Source organism: Phalangium opilio, unplaced genomic scaffold (genome assembly GCF_054372755.1).
Source record: "Phalangium opilio isolate 3A_F unplaced genomic scaffold, DU_Popi_V2 ptg000024l_1, whole genome shotgun sequence".
NCBI lineage: Eukaryota > Metazoa > Arthropoda > Arachnida > Opiliones > Phalangiidae > Phalangium > Phalangium opilio.
In genome coordinates this window covers 3622919-3637306 of record NW_028324155.1, presented here as the reverse complement: position 1 = coordinate 3637306, position 14388 = coordinate 3622919, and the positions used below count along the sequence as shown (strand labels likewise).

At 31.8% G+C, this 14388-nt stretch overlaps 2 protein-coding genes across 3 annotated transcripts in view; one reads left to right on the top strand and one right to left on the bottom strand.

Moving 5' to 3' along the window:
- LOC149692204 (uncharacterized) overlaps window positions 1-7829 on the top strand; it is a 34214-nt gene extending 26385 nt beyond the window's left edge. Inside the window, exons 3-8 of one of the 2 annotated variants that reach the window (XM_089867897.1) lie at window positions 268-405; window positions 1347-1473; window positions 1682-1866; window positions 1940-2109; window positions 2638-2787; window positions 3043-7829. In XM_089867897.1, coding sequence (XP_089724023.1) covers window positions 268-405; window positions 1347-1473; window positions 1682-1866; window positions 1940-2109; window positions 2638-2787; window positions 3043-3087 — 815 coding nt within the window. In that variant the 3' untranslated portion in view covers window positions 3088-7829. The remainder of the gene's footprint in view (window positions 1-267; window positions 406-1346; window positions 1474-1681; window positions 1867-1939; window positions 2110-2637; window positions 2788-3042) is intronic. The other variant, XM_089867898.1, reaches the window with a different exon arrangement.
- A 1575-nt stretch (window positions 7830-9404) lies between these two features.
- ics (ras suppressor protein 1) lies at window positions 9405-14046 on the bottom strand. Its single transcript, XM_089867899.1, has 8 exons — window positions 13828-14046; window positions 12731-12781; window positions 12585-12652; window positions 12450-12502; window positions 12243-12361; window positions 12087-12169; window positions 11070-11317; window positions 9405-10469 (listed from the first exon to the last, which is right to left on the bottom strand). Exons 1-8 carry the CDS (start codon window positions 13994-13996, stop codon window positions 10391-10393), a joined length of 870 nt encoding a protein of 289 aa, XP_089724025.1. The 5' UTR covers window positions 13997-14046; the 3' UTR covers window positions 9405-10390.
- Between the last annotated feature and the right edge of the window lie 342 nt (window positions 14047-14388).

Sequence of the window (14388 nt, the reverse complement as noted above, 5' to 3'; positions counted from 1 at the left end):
AATAAAGAAGACCCACATCTACAAACTCACAATTAGGATGTTTTTCCCCATTTACATTAACCTCTAAAACACATTCCCTCGCAGCTCACCGTAGCCCTGAATGGGACGAACACTAATTAGAGTTTTGGTGTTACAATGCAAAGTTGTTGTTGTAGCACATGTAGTACACAAGTATTAATTCAATCCCCACTGTAATTACGAATGTTTGTTTGATGTCGCTCCTTGAATGTCGTCTTCTTTCTCTCTTTCTCTCTCTCTCCTGTTCAGTCCGTTCACTATCTCAGCAGTGCAAATTCGCGGTGCAATGTCGTTCTCCGGGTCTGGATCCCAACGCCACGGATTGCGTGAACGGCTACTGCGCCTGCAAGCCTGGTTACCTGTCAAACGAAACCTCTTGTCTCAACGGTAGATAAGACTTTATGAATCACTATTCCAATTTATTAAAAATCTATCTCTTTTTGCATTCTTTCAATTTCTAACATTTATTCAAATCTATCCTTTCTTATCTATGGCTTTTTTCGTAATCCCTTCTGGCATGTTTCTTTATCCCCAAAAATTAATATTCCTTGAGGTTTTCTTCGATAAAGAATGAGTCTCTTTCTCTGAGTAATGAAGGACTTATGGCCTCTGGTTATATACCCTACATACTTAGCGCATTAGTAACCAACATAAATTAGATCGCAATAAGGTATATTGAAGATGCAATTGATTTATACCTTAGTTTTGTCAACTTCTTTAAGTAGGGAAATTTTGTTTTAGAGTTTACCAAGGTGCTAAGTATGTAGGGAATCGTAAAAAAAATACATATCGATCTTTGCATGGAATTCCATTTTGCAGGTTTAAAAAAATTAACCAATAGCCAAAGTTCATACCACCTCACTTCTCCGTGAAATTTGGGGCCCATAATATACGGATTTCTTACAGTACCAACCATCGTATTACGTATTCCTTCGGAGCGTTCCCCATTTCTTATTTTTTACATTTTTTGGGTACGCTTGACAGGTGCTAAACTAAGCGAAAGATCTCGCAAAGATAGGGTATCCTTCTCCAAGGAATATTTTTCTCTTAGGCAAAAACGTGGAGCCTTTAGCCTTTAACCTTCAAAGTTCGGGACTTTTTTCTTTCGCGTGTTCTCTGAAAATATCCATATTTCCCCCATAAATAGGGCGAAAGGGGTTATGGGGGAAAAATTTATAAAGTTCAATACGTGACCCTTTAAGGCCTTTACGACCTCCATAACATGAAATGGGTCATTTTTCCTCCATAGTAAAGTTTTTGGTATTTTTAAAAGTTTAAGGATACCATGGGCATGGTTTTAATATAGATATGCTAATTGTTTTTAATAGACAATCAGGGAACAATCCGTCGTCAAGGTCCCAAACCGTACCAGATGGATACCAACATGATCGTAATTATTGTCGTCATGGCCCTTATGTTCTTTGGTATGTGCCTAGCGCTGCATCTCTTCAGCAGGTAATAATTATTTGAAGGTGAACATTCGAAGTGTGTCAATGAATATTTGAAAATATTAAGTAGAATTAAAGTAACTAATGGTTTTGAATCATTGTGTTCTTTGGGAGAAGGCAAATTAAGCCTTCCTTTTTATTCAATGGCTCACTACTATATGACATCGATTTTATTAAGTTATTGACCTTGATAATGATTTCATTCGCAAAAACAGAGCTCGATTCAGAAATCACCGAACAATTTTCAACTCCCCACATCCCCGTTTGATGCATATCAAGTTGGGAAAAGACAAAAAAGGTCATCGAAGAACGAGCCACACTAGCTTGCAGGTCCCAATATCGAGGCACCCCAGTGTTTGCTCGCAGTTGTCCGTGGGAGGACCTCCCCGATCTCGACCAGGTATATTTACAGTCTACTATAGAGATTGCGAGTTTTCGAGGTTAATGATGGACCTTAATTGAATGGAATCTAGGTAGTCGCGCCGGTAGTCGACGAGGCAGTCGCGTAGGCAGTGGAAATGGCAGTCCAGCATCCGTGCGCAGTTTCCAGAAAGATTTGGAGAGAGGAGTGGCCGAAAAATTGGGCGCCCCCATCGCCAAACTGGACGAGACAACTTCGCCGACATTTGATAACACCAAAAAAGTAAGTCCATTACCCTTTTATTGCTTGTATATCGAAGCATTTCGGAATGTTGTCGTTAAAATAGGTATTGTCGGGTTTGTGAATAACAATTAATTATTCTCGCTTGAATGATGAATAACGTATCCTACCGAGTATAGACCACTGACCCATTAAATTTTACATAATCGTTAATTCAATTACATTAGTGATTTAGCTGTGTTTGGACATTCTCGCTATGGGGTTGTGTCTTTTATTTTCATACTGAATTAACGAGCACTTCGGTTCACGCGTTGATAGTCTGAAGTCGTTAATATACTTTGTAATTTGTGACAATCACTAAAACACACAAACATATAGCTGCTCCTTTTCAAGAACATATGCAATTTGCACATTTTGCATCTGAAGTTTAAGGTGTTGAATTAAACCACTTGGATAACACAAAAATCTAACCAAAAAACTAATTTTCTTTACTTTTACTAACAAAATTCTCTATTTCCTCTATCTTTTTTCAATTTCCTCTATCACTTTAAATAATATCAAACCAAAAAGGACAATTGGAAACCGACCAATCCGGGTCCGGACGTGGTGAAAGAGGCGTCCGTTGTTCAAAATGGACCTAACTCACCGACCATCATCGTCACAAACATAAGCAACTCCAGATCGAGTTCCGAAGCCCATTCTCCAGGCTCAGCAACTCGGGTCTAATAAAATTAACTTTTCTCTCTCTATATATAATATATTTTGGTTCATACACCGTAGTTATATACTTGTAAACTTTGGAAAGAAAAGGTTGTTGTTGGTCTCTTAAACCTCGTAATCCTTTTTTCATCCTTTTTTTTTATCCTTTTGACAAAATAACCTTTCCCTATTCCAAAAAACACTCTATCCCATTTATGTCTGTAACCTTTAATTCTATCAAGTTTTCAACAAATACGTTTATTTCTACATACACAGGGCGGCTTTTCGGCATGGATGCCTAACGCAAACAGTGATAAATAAAACCCAAAATTAAATCGCAAAATAAAAAAAAAATAAAACTTAAGAAAAAAAATTAAATAACTATTGCGGCGAAAGAACTAAAACTTTTTAAGGAAAATGAAAAAAAATATATCAATCGAATGTTTTTGAGTGACGTACTTTGAATATTTGTTGTTATTTGGGCGCGAAAGTTCAGCAAAGATGATTGGGAGAGAGAGAGAGTAAGAAAGAGCAAGGATTGTACGACGGTGGTGGTGCCTTGCTTATCTAAGGGGTGTTTGAATGAATAATATTTAATATATTAATACATGATATTCAATTTAACTTATATATTATCCGAAGCGAAGCAAGCTGATTAATTAATTAATTTTCCAATAAGAGAAACACCCTTTTAAGCCTTCTTTTTTAAATAAAATGGAGAAACACCCTTTTTAGCCTTTTTTAAATGGAATTAAGTATAGACAAACGTTTTCCAATGCACCAGATTAATTTATTAATTGGCCCAAAATGTATTTATTTATATTTGAGGGTCAAAGTTAATTTCATATTTAATGGATTTAATTTAAACTTATTTCGGGATCTTTCCTAATAAGGAAGGAAATGATTTCAATTTACGTTTAAATTATCATACGTTTGTTGTTAGTATATTTATACAGTTATAATCATATAACTTATGATTATAAAACATAAAATGCGCGTGCACTTTTTGACCATAAATGGCACTTTTTAACTAAAAGAAAACCAAAATATAATAATAATTAAATTATTATAAAGCCTCAACGCCTTCCAATAAGTGTTTATTTTGTACCCGACAAATTTTCCGATTTTTTATACTAACAAAAATGAAATTCTTTATTATTAATTATACGATCAAATTTGAGGGCTAAAAACGTATAAAGCGCGTGAAATGCGAGTTCGATAAAACGTATAATTAAAGTAAAAGTAAACGATTAAAAACTTAATTCGCTTTTTTAGAGTTTGGCGAAAAAGTCTGGCCAAATAGTTTTGAATGGAAAAAATTATAAATACGAATGATATAGCTTAAGTATTAGCTTTAGATGTAAATGAAGAACCAATAAAATCCCATTAATATTTAGCCAGCTTTACGCGCGACGCATACCCGATTGGGACGGGTTTGCCTAAAAAAGATTGAAAAATTAATTATAGTTAATATAGTTAACCAAAAAAATTGAAGAATTTTTAAATATATAGAAGTTGATAGGTTTGTATTACATAAAGCCAGTATATAACTCTATATACATATATAAGAAAAATGGGTGTGGGATGGGGAGTTTTTGTAAATAATAAGGCGGCTTGAGAATTTAAAATAAATCCTTAATCATCTTTAAACGCGATTAAATAAATAAAACAAACAAAGGGGGATTGTGTATAATAAAATATTGGCTTTACAAGCTTTTATTTCGGGGAAAATAATAATAATATTGATTCAAGCGAAACAACCCGGGCCAAATTCATATTAAAAAAAAATAATAATACTTAAAATTAATGTTCAATTTATCTTTATTCGGAGCCATTAAGTCTAATTTTATTTATTTTAATGTGTTAAAATTAGTTTGAGAGATTCTTAAAACATTTGTCCACGAACACCGGTGTATTGCGGTTAATCGTTTTACAGGGGCTCGTAGAAAATGCATTAGGTAGATTCACCCTGTAAGTTGGCTTCTCGAAAAAAACTTTTTTCTGGTTTAGAGTAAATTTGTCCACGAACATTGGTGTATTGCGGGTAACCACTCTACAGGGGCTGGTAGAAAATGCATTAGGTAGATTCACCCTGCAAGTTGGCTTCTCAAAAAATTGTTTATTTCTCATTAGAAAGGTATAATTTAGTTTTAGGATTAAAATTTAGTTTAGGATTAAATTATTTAATTAATAGTTTATTAATTAAAGTCAAAATTAAATCAATTACCTTCCTTTGGGATATCGTTAAGGATTATTTAAACAGTAATTATTATATTAGATACAACCAAAAGGCATGTAAACATCAAAAACTTAATTTCTTTATATTATAACCAAAATTTAACCCTACTATACCTTTAACAAAAAATAGCGGTATAAATTGGACTTTGTGGCTACGAATGGGACTAAATTAAACAATGTACATGTAATTAAACAAATTAGGATAAAATATATTACTGTATCATATTTACTTAACGCGCGTGCGTCGATCAAGCAAACAAATTTCGTATCAGCTTCAAAATAAACAAAACAAACAAACATAATTAAAATAATCTTAATGATATTACATAAATAACGAAAGATTAACCAAAAAAAAATCACACTGCTGAAGTCTTTCTCGAAAACCTCCGATAATATCAAACAACATAAATATATTATATATATATTATAAAACATTCCTTTTTAGCCTTTTTTTCATATGAAAAATCAAAGAAATCACCACTACGCATGCGTGTGGGTGGTATTTAGCCTTTAGTGAAAAATAGTTGCCTATAATAAAAAAACATGAGTGATTTCAAATACAAAATATAATAAATCCCATTATAGCTCCATTAAAAGTGTAATAAATAACAATACGATATAGCTTAAACATAAAAATATGATATTTTGGGGAATAAGACTGAGCTAGTTCTAAGAAATATAACTCGTACAAATATCAGTGTTTTTTTTAACTCTTACGTATTCGATTTTTTGAAGAAATAAGGATATAGATGCAGCTTAAAAACAGTAATGCGGCCATTTTTCTTTTCTTTTTTTTTGTTGGGACTGGAAAGAAAACGTAAAAGATAAATTTGAATCCCAAAATAGGAATTCTTCTTTTAGAAAAAAAATATCGATAAGAAATATGTTTTTAGGCGAGGCTCTTTACTTATATCTACCATGAATTCATTGACGTTTCTAGGAACTCTGCTACCATCCTCGCGAACTTTGCAGTGAATTCTTTCTAAATTATAAATTTTTACTAGTGAAAATCAGTTTAGTTTATTAGAAAATAGTTATGAAAGAGGACCAGTTTTGAGCAAATTCAGGATATATGACTTTAGAATCTTAGTAGTGCCTCCATATTCTCAGTGACACGAATGAGTTCTTTCTTAAACACACAAATATAAATTTCATATCACACTTTAAAGTCATTTCTAACCCAAATATTTTTCAAATAACAAAACAACACATTTATTTCTCTAAACATTCTTTAGTAGACAATACGAGTTTTATCCAAATATCTTTATTTAATCCCTTAGTTAATTTTTTTTAATTGATTAAAATATCATCTAACCTAAGCGCAAAATACAAAATACAAAATACAAACAACACTCATTCCTACACCTTTGCATTATCCTAATGCCAAATTAAAAACAAAATTAGCTTATGGTTTTTTGAAGACCACTTAGATATAATGAAGTATAAAATATAGGAATTTAGCGTATAGATTTGGTTTGAAAAACCTGCCAACCAATTTAGTTATAATAAATAACAATAACAATAATAATAATAACAACGGATAGAGTTTAAATTTTACTATATAAATATGCAAAAAAATAAATAAAAAATAAACATGAATTTGAATAATTTAGCTTAGTTAAAACTGAAAAAAAAATATCCCTTCGATAAAGGATGGGTGTTTTATTCTAGTCAAGCTATTTAGGATTATGTAGGTCTGAAATTAACTATATTTAATAGTTAATTTTGAAAACCAACCGATAAACATCCTCCCTAAAAAATCCTTATATTGTTTGTTGGAACGCCGATTAAAGTGTTCCTCGATTTTTGCTCAACCTATATAAATAAAAATATAAATTATATATACATACCTTATAACAAAGAATACACAAAACAACACAACTTTAGCGAAACTTTAGGGTATTGACCACACTTCTAAACAAAAACAATGATAAACCAAAAACATACCTTTTCTCTATCAACTTGTATCATACACGGTTTTTCTACCTTTTTCCAAAAATTTCAAGCCTTATAATAAAAAACCCAAATTTAACGAAAAAAACAAAAAAACAAAATACCCATATTGTATATTTGAAGGTTTGCAAACTCCAATATATATGCATATACATAACCTTAAAAACAACCAAGTTTTTTTAATTACCAAAAAAAGCACGAGAGTTGATTAATGAAAATTGCCGTTCAGCACGTTTGAAAAAAAAATTAAATTAAATTAGCGAGAATTAATTAAAAATTGCATCTCGTAATTTTTAATGAGGTATAAATAAAAATATAGACTTAAGTATAGCACGTTGTTTCGAAAATTAGCTTCAAATTAAACTATAAAGCACTGTACCATAATCGGCAAAAAAAAAATTAATTAAAAAAAGACCATCTTCATATTTAAATATAATATAAATCCAATTAAAATTTGGATAATTAAATGAATTTAGAAATTTTAAAATTATAACCAAAACATTTTTGAATTTTTCCAAAAAGTCATATTGAATATTGAAGCTCGGTAAATATTGATTAATGGTTATTAAATAACTAATTGGTAATATTTAACGGGTGTTAAATAAATAATTTAAATTTTAAATTAAAATTATCCCCCCGTTTAATTGGCATTTAGTTAAATAAGTCGAGCTTTGTTCGTGGGTGCTTTTGTCGAGGTGCTATTGTTGGGAAAAAATAATAATTAATCTTCCCTAAACATAAATAAAACATAAAATTAAATTAAATTAGTGTCTATAGTAAAATAAACAATTAATCATTAAAAATAATTAAACTGTATAGCTTACTCTATATTAATTGTGCTACGAAGGAATAAACCACAATATTTACACCAATCATCTTACCTCTTCTAAAATTACTGAAAAAAAAAAAATATTTAAACATTTAAAAAAATCCCAAAATCCCTTATTTTTTCCAAAATCCTGAAATTTTATCCAAATTTTTAGATAGACCCTGATCTCCCATTAATTAACTAAAATAATCAACTCCATTTTTGTTTTTAATTATGGTGGAATTTCTTCGTAAAAGGCGCACAAAAATCAACATTAAAAAATAAAATAAAGAAATCAAATAAAATTAGGGATTATTTTCACATAATCTTATAAAAAAATAATCTGAGGGGCATTTTGGTAAACTTTAAATATGCTAAACTAATTAGCATTAAATATCGACTAAATTAAATTAAGGAAATGATAATAACGTACGTGCTTTGGATGTAATATCATGACGACAAAGAACATGCAAACGTTTTGATACCATTTTTTTTTGGGGCAAAAAAAATATTACAAACTTTTATGTAAGTTGTAAAATTCACTAAAAATAAACACTAAAGGTTGTAATAAAATTTAATTGAGATTTGGGATAGGGAAAACGATCTTAAAAGGTGCCATATTTCCATTATGAAGTATATGGAAATTGGCTCTTTTGAAGAATGAAAGACTACCTTGATTTCCGACCTTTCCCAATAATTGAGAAAATTCCAATACACTACCTTCTTTTTAGATAAAATTTTCGCAATAGATCGTCTTGCAAAATTAGGTATTTCTCAAGACGTTGCAGGCAGATGCTTTCTAAATATTTCAGATAACATTCTCAAGAGTATGTCGGTAATTATGGAGGCTTATTTTAATTAATTAGATCATAAGTTTATAAGATATTGTCCATAAGTATGACGCTTCCTATACTTCGTAATGCTTGAGACTTACTGAGAACGACAAGCGAGAATTGACTACACTTTGTTAATTTTGCAGTCCATCTTCCTATTTAGTCTGTACTAAGCAGGGTTGGCAAGTTTTTGCCAGGGGTGGAAAAAACCGCGGTTTTTACCTGGTAAAAACCGGGTGGCAAAAACTAATTTTTCCGTGGTTTTTACCGCGCGGTTTAAACCAGGTTAAAACCGGTGGCAAAAACCATTTTTTCCGCGGTTTTTTCCACTTTTTAAGGTTTTTTCCAGTTGCTATGTGAAGTATTTGACTAATTATTCGTTAAATATTCGCGAAAAACCTGGCAAATTTGAATACTAGAAATTTAATAGAGTAATAACCACCTCAAATTTAAAAATTAAAAATACTATTGTTATTTTTCTAACATAACAATAACAAACATCACGAAAATGCACTTAAAACTCGCTAGTTTACCACTTTGTAACCATGAATTTAGTTTTTGCCGGTTTTTTCCGTTTTTGCCGGTTTTTACCGGTTTTTTCCACGTGTCCCGGCTAGTTTTTGCCAACCCTGGTACTAAGCCTTTGACAGCGCCTCACCAGGCGTCGCTTTACCTCGAATCTATGACCTACGTCACTTACTGACAAGCTCCAGTTTGTAACCAGTGACAAACTTATGGTGAACATATTTTAGGAACTTATGATTAGGTAAGTAAGTTCAATAGATGGTAAGTTAAAGACAAAATAATTCACGTTAGTAAAATATCTTTATTTATTTAAAAATACTGGTAAAATGTTTCAAAAGGCAGTACATGGAGTAGTTAATTTATTCATCATCCAATTCTTTTTAATCTCATTTTTTTTTATAATTAACCGGGATATTTGCGTAAATTAAATTCCTAAAAAAAAAAATTATAGGTATTTATAGCTTAATATACACTTTTTCCTTCAAAAATAATGGGATTAAAATTAATAATAGGTTTTTTTTTAAATAAATTATGAATATTAATAATATTAATTCGTCTTTAAAAGCCATCCATGAATATTTAAATGCGGGATGAAATGTTGTTTTAATGGTAATTAAATATACCAAACTTATTTTTTTAATAGAGCAGACAGTCACACTACAAATAAAAGCATGGATTGTTTTTGTTTTTTAATCCGTTAAAAGGCACATTTTGTTTTAGCAAACTGATATTTCTTTTTGTTTTTTTTTGTAAAATACAACACGTTAAAAATACATATTCTTTAAAAACGTTTTATAATAACATAGAAAGCTATACTTTTCTTTAATTTTAATTTTAACTATTTTACGTTAATAATAACCCTTTTTTTAAGTTCATCTCTTCATTAACAACAATTAAAAAACAGTAAAGAAGACGGACGCCATTTTGATTTGTTTGAAATTCTTTTTTTTTTTTGTTTTTTTTCTTTTTACAAATTAAAATTATGAAACAAAAATAGATGTTTGTTTTTCTTGAAGCTAAACACTTGACTGCAATTAACGAAATTAAGAGTAATAATTAAAAAAATTGCAGTGCAGTTTAGCTAATCAAATGCTAATGGAAGATCTTTCTTCTTGTCTTTTTATTTATTTTTTTTATTTAAGTCTTTAATGAGGCCTTTGTTTAAAATTAAAAATCGCCTGAAAAATAAAAAATTTGCTTTTGTTGACCAGCTTTAATAATTAATTCTTTTTAATGAACGAACGAATATTTAATTTCTTTTAATTTTTTAATTATGGTCCCTTTTCTTGGTTTTTTTGTTCTTGGGTGGGGGTGGAGCTCCAGCTTGAGAATGACGACCATATAAACTGAAATTATAATTAATTCACATTAGAAATTATAATTAATTTACAATTATTGGTCCATTTCCTTAAAGGGAGGGTGAAGTAGAAAATCAAGTGATTTTTTATCGATTCTTCTACTAATTATAAGACCAGCCTGCATAGTGAAACATTCAGGAAATACCAACTGTGAATGATTTTAAAATTCAAATTAGGTTCAGATTTTAAGGATCATTTTAAATAAGCCTCTCCGACCAATCGCGTAACGCCCTGCCTTTCTGTTAACAAAATTATCGTGGCACGTTCCGTGTTGAATGAAATTTAGCACGAGATTTGATAAAATTCGCGCGCGACGTGATAATCGTGGCGCGAGACATGGAACGTGCCACGAGAATTTTGTTAATAAAAAGGCAGGGCGTTACGCGATTGGTCGGCAGTCCTTGTTTAAAATGATCCTTAAAATCTGAACCTAATTTGAATTTTAAAATTATTCGGAGTTGGTATTTCCTGAATGTTTCACTATGCAGACTGGTCTTATAATTAGTAGAAGAATCGATAAAAAATCACTTGATTTTCTACTTCACCCTCCCTTTAACCGGATAATTAAACCTATAAATAAAATCTTACAATTTATAAGTTTCTGATCTAATATATTCAATAACGTGTGAGACACCCAATTGCAACTGGTCAGCAATGGGAGGCACCCAGGGGTTATTCTCCATTCTGACCACGCTGCGATGACTTAGAAGGTCCAATTGACCAATTTCGGGGGGAAGAACCGTTAAACGATTTCCTTGAATGTGAAGTTCACGTAATCTCGTTAACTGTCCAATCTCTTTTGGTAGAGATATCAGATCATTTTCTCTCAAACCAAGCTAGTTTTTGAAAAGAGAAAGAATTAATAAGTTATAAAGGGTTAAAGGGACTGTAAAGAAGGCATAGGCGGGTGGGTAAAAATTATTTGAAATACGTCAGAGGCACGTGACCGAGGATCGAGAGGCGTGGTTCAAAGAAGCTTAGTTCGTTTTATTTCAAAAACTACCACTTAATGGAATTGGCGCTGCAATCTGGCGAAAAACAAGGACTAGATGTCCAATTCCACTCTATGCGGAGCCTTTGTATCTTGGTATCACCAGAAGGGGATAATGGAAGAAGGATGACACTCTGTATCCTCTTAATGCTTTAGTAATGTAACGTCATTCTTCCCAGGCTCAGTGTTCACCTTTTAGTTTGCTTTCCCGCTTATCAAACTACAAATGGGTAACTCTCGCACCGTAAGGTGAATTCAATAGTTGTTTGGCACTAAATCCCCAGCAATCAACCCACAAACCTTGATTGTCTTGACGTGGGACAAAATTCACAAGCGCATGCGTCTTGCCAAATATTTAAACGCTAATAGAGTAATGAAGAGGGAACTATTTATCGTGTATGTGATTCGGTTTAGTAACCTTGCTCTAAGTGTTCCGATGTTGGGAAGAGTGACGTTACACTCACCCAGCTTCGTGCTTGTACACTTTTCTCGAAGAGAAGTATTATATACTTCTGGTATCACGTGATGTCTGTGACGTATTTCAAATAATTTTTACCCACCCGCCTATGCCTTCTTTACAGTCCCTTTAAGTTGTTTTTTTAACTCATTCATACAATCTGTAAACTTTTCAACTGTCCAATTTCAGGGGGAAGGGTTTCAAAATCGTTGTCTCCTAGATAAAGTGCTCGAAGAGTGTCTAAAAACATTTTTAATTAATATTTTTAAGAACTTATGAAAGTTTAAAATGATGATAAATTTGTAATAAATACCCAGGATGAAAAAATTTCCACAGAGAGATTTTTCATTGAGATTATTGTAGGTTAAATCTAAAACTTCCAACATGGGAAAGGCACCAAATCCCCTGGGTAAAGTGCTTAATTTGTTCATGCTAAATGGTTAAACACATTGTTTTTTATTATCACTATTATTGTTCCCCTTTATGTAAAAACTTTATAAGTTTATGGTGTTTGTTTTACCCCACGTTCAAAATTTTCAATTTTGGCATGGAAGACAGTGACGTTGGTAATTCCTAAGTGTACATATAAATGTTTCAAAATAAGTTTTTGTTTTTATTTTTACTCAAAATTTAGTTTGAAAGGAGAGTATTGTACCTGTATATTGTTATTGAACAAATTAAGAATTTCTAAATTGGGCATATTGGCTATACTCGGTGGGACGTCTATATTTCAATAAGAAAATGTGTTAAATTAAATTTAACATTTGGGTGTTCACTTTTTTTTACGTTGCAATAACTTACTGGCTATCTTATTATGGCTTAGTGTTACCCTGGTGATATTTTGCATGGCCACTGTAAAATTAAACTAAATCTTAGGCCCATTTAATTAATTAAACAATTTGCAATAGAAATCCCCATTTATTTAATTAAACAATTTGCAATAGAAATCCCCATTTAATTAATTAAACAATTTGCAATAGAAATCCCCATTTAATTAATTAAACAATTTGCAATAAAAATCCCCATTTAATTAATTAAACAATTTGCAATAGAAATCCCCATTTAATTAATTAAACAATTTGCAATAAAAATCCCCATTTAATTTAAATACACAATTTGCAATAGAAATCCCCATGTAATTAAATAAACAATTTGCAAAAGAAATCCCCATTTAATTAATTAAACAATTTGCAATAAAAATCCCCATTTAATTTAAATACACAATTTGCAATAGAAATCCCCATGTAATTAAATAAACAATTTGCAAAAGAAATCCCCAAGTAATTAAATAAACAATTTGCAATAGAAATCCCCATTTAATTAATTAAACAATTTACAATAAAAATCCCCATTTAATTAAAAAAAAAAACCATTTGCAATAGGAATCCCCTAAACAACATTCTTTCAGTAATGTTTATGTAGGTGTTATACATTTTTTTAAGTAATGTTCAACCCTACACAGACTTTTCTCTCGTTGTCGACCACTAATTACAACTACACCTACACTATCTAAATTTAAGGAGGGTGTATGTAATGTCATTCCCAATTTGTCTGGTGTGTAGGGTTTTTTAGTTGATTAGGAAATGGTTAGACTATGTCACCTATCGAAATGACGGATGTATCATTAGTTTCGACTAAAGGAGCGAAGAGGCTCTCAGGATTTTAAAAGTAAAAGGAAAGGAACACATGGCTATTTTCAGCTCAAAATTCCCTTCAGAGAAAACATTGGGAAGGAGGATGGGGTAGGGGGAGGGAGAGATCAGCCCTCCCTGAAGGAAGGCGATGCAACCGGTTCTCCCTCGGTCTCCCTGAGCTAAATATTGCCATCCCAAATTTGGCAGCTGACCCAAAAGTTTTACTAAAGAAGCCAGGGTGTGTCTAAAGAAAACATAACTTACTGAGTCCGTGTAATTCTTCGAAAGTGGTCACTCCTTTGTCCACCAGGTCGATTTCGGGGTTATTTTGGGTCCGGGCATCCTCGAGCGTCCGTTTGATTCGCGACATCTTATTTTCTAAGAAATTACACGAGGTTGACGTGTTTCTAGGCTTGGCTTGAGTTCTTTCCATCTTTCCGGCCGTCTGCTTCGAGCAGCCAATCCGCGCGACTGACTATCTAGTGTCTGACTCGACCAGAAGGTGGCGAGCGACGAAATTCAAAAGTTTTTAAAAGTCTCTCTTCGAGATCTCTTTTTAATTTTCAAAGTTTTTTCGTCACCCTCCCGTTCCCCGTTATTTCCTTATGTTTTTCTTGAGAAATCTTTCAGAGTCCGTGGGTAGTAGAAGCCCCCTTCTTTATTTTAACGTCTTACAAAGATATTTATTTAATGTTTGGGCGTCATTCCTTATATGCCATTTAAGGCGTTTCGAGACTTAAACCCTCGTAAAAATACGTCACAAATACGTTAAATATGTGGGCTGGCTATCCCAATATTCTTTCCTCATTCATATTCATTTTTAAC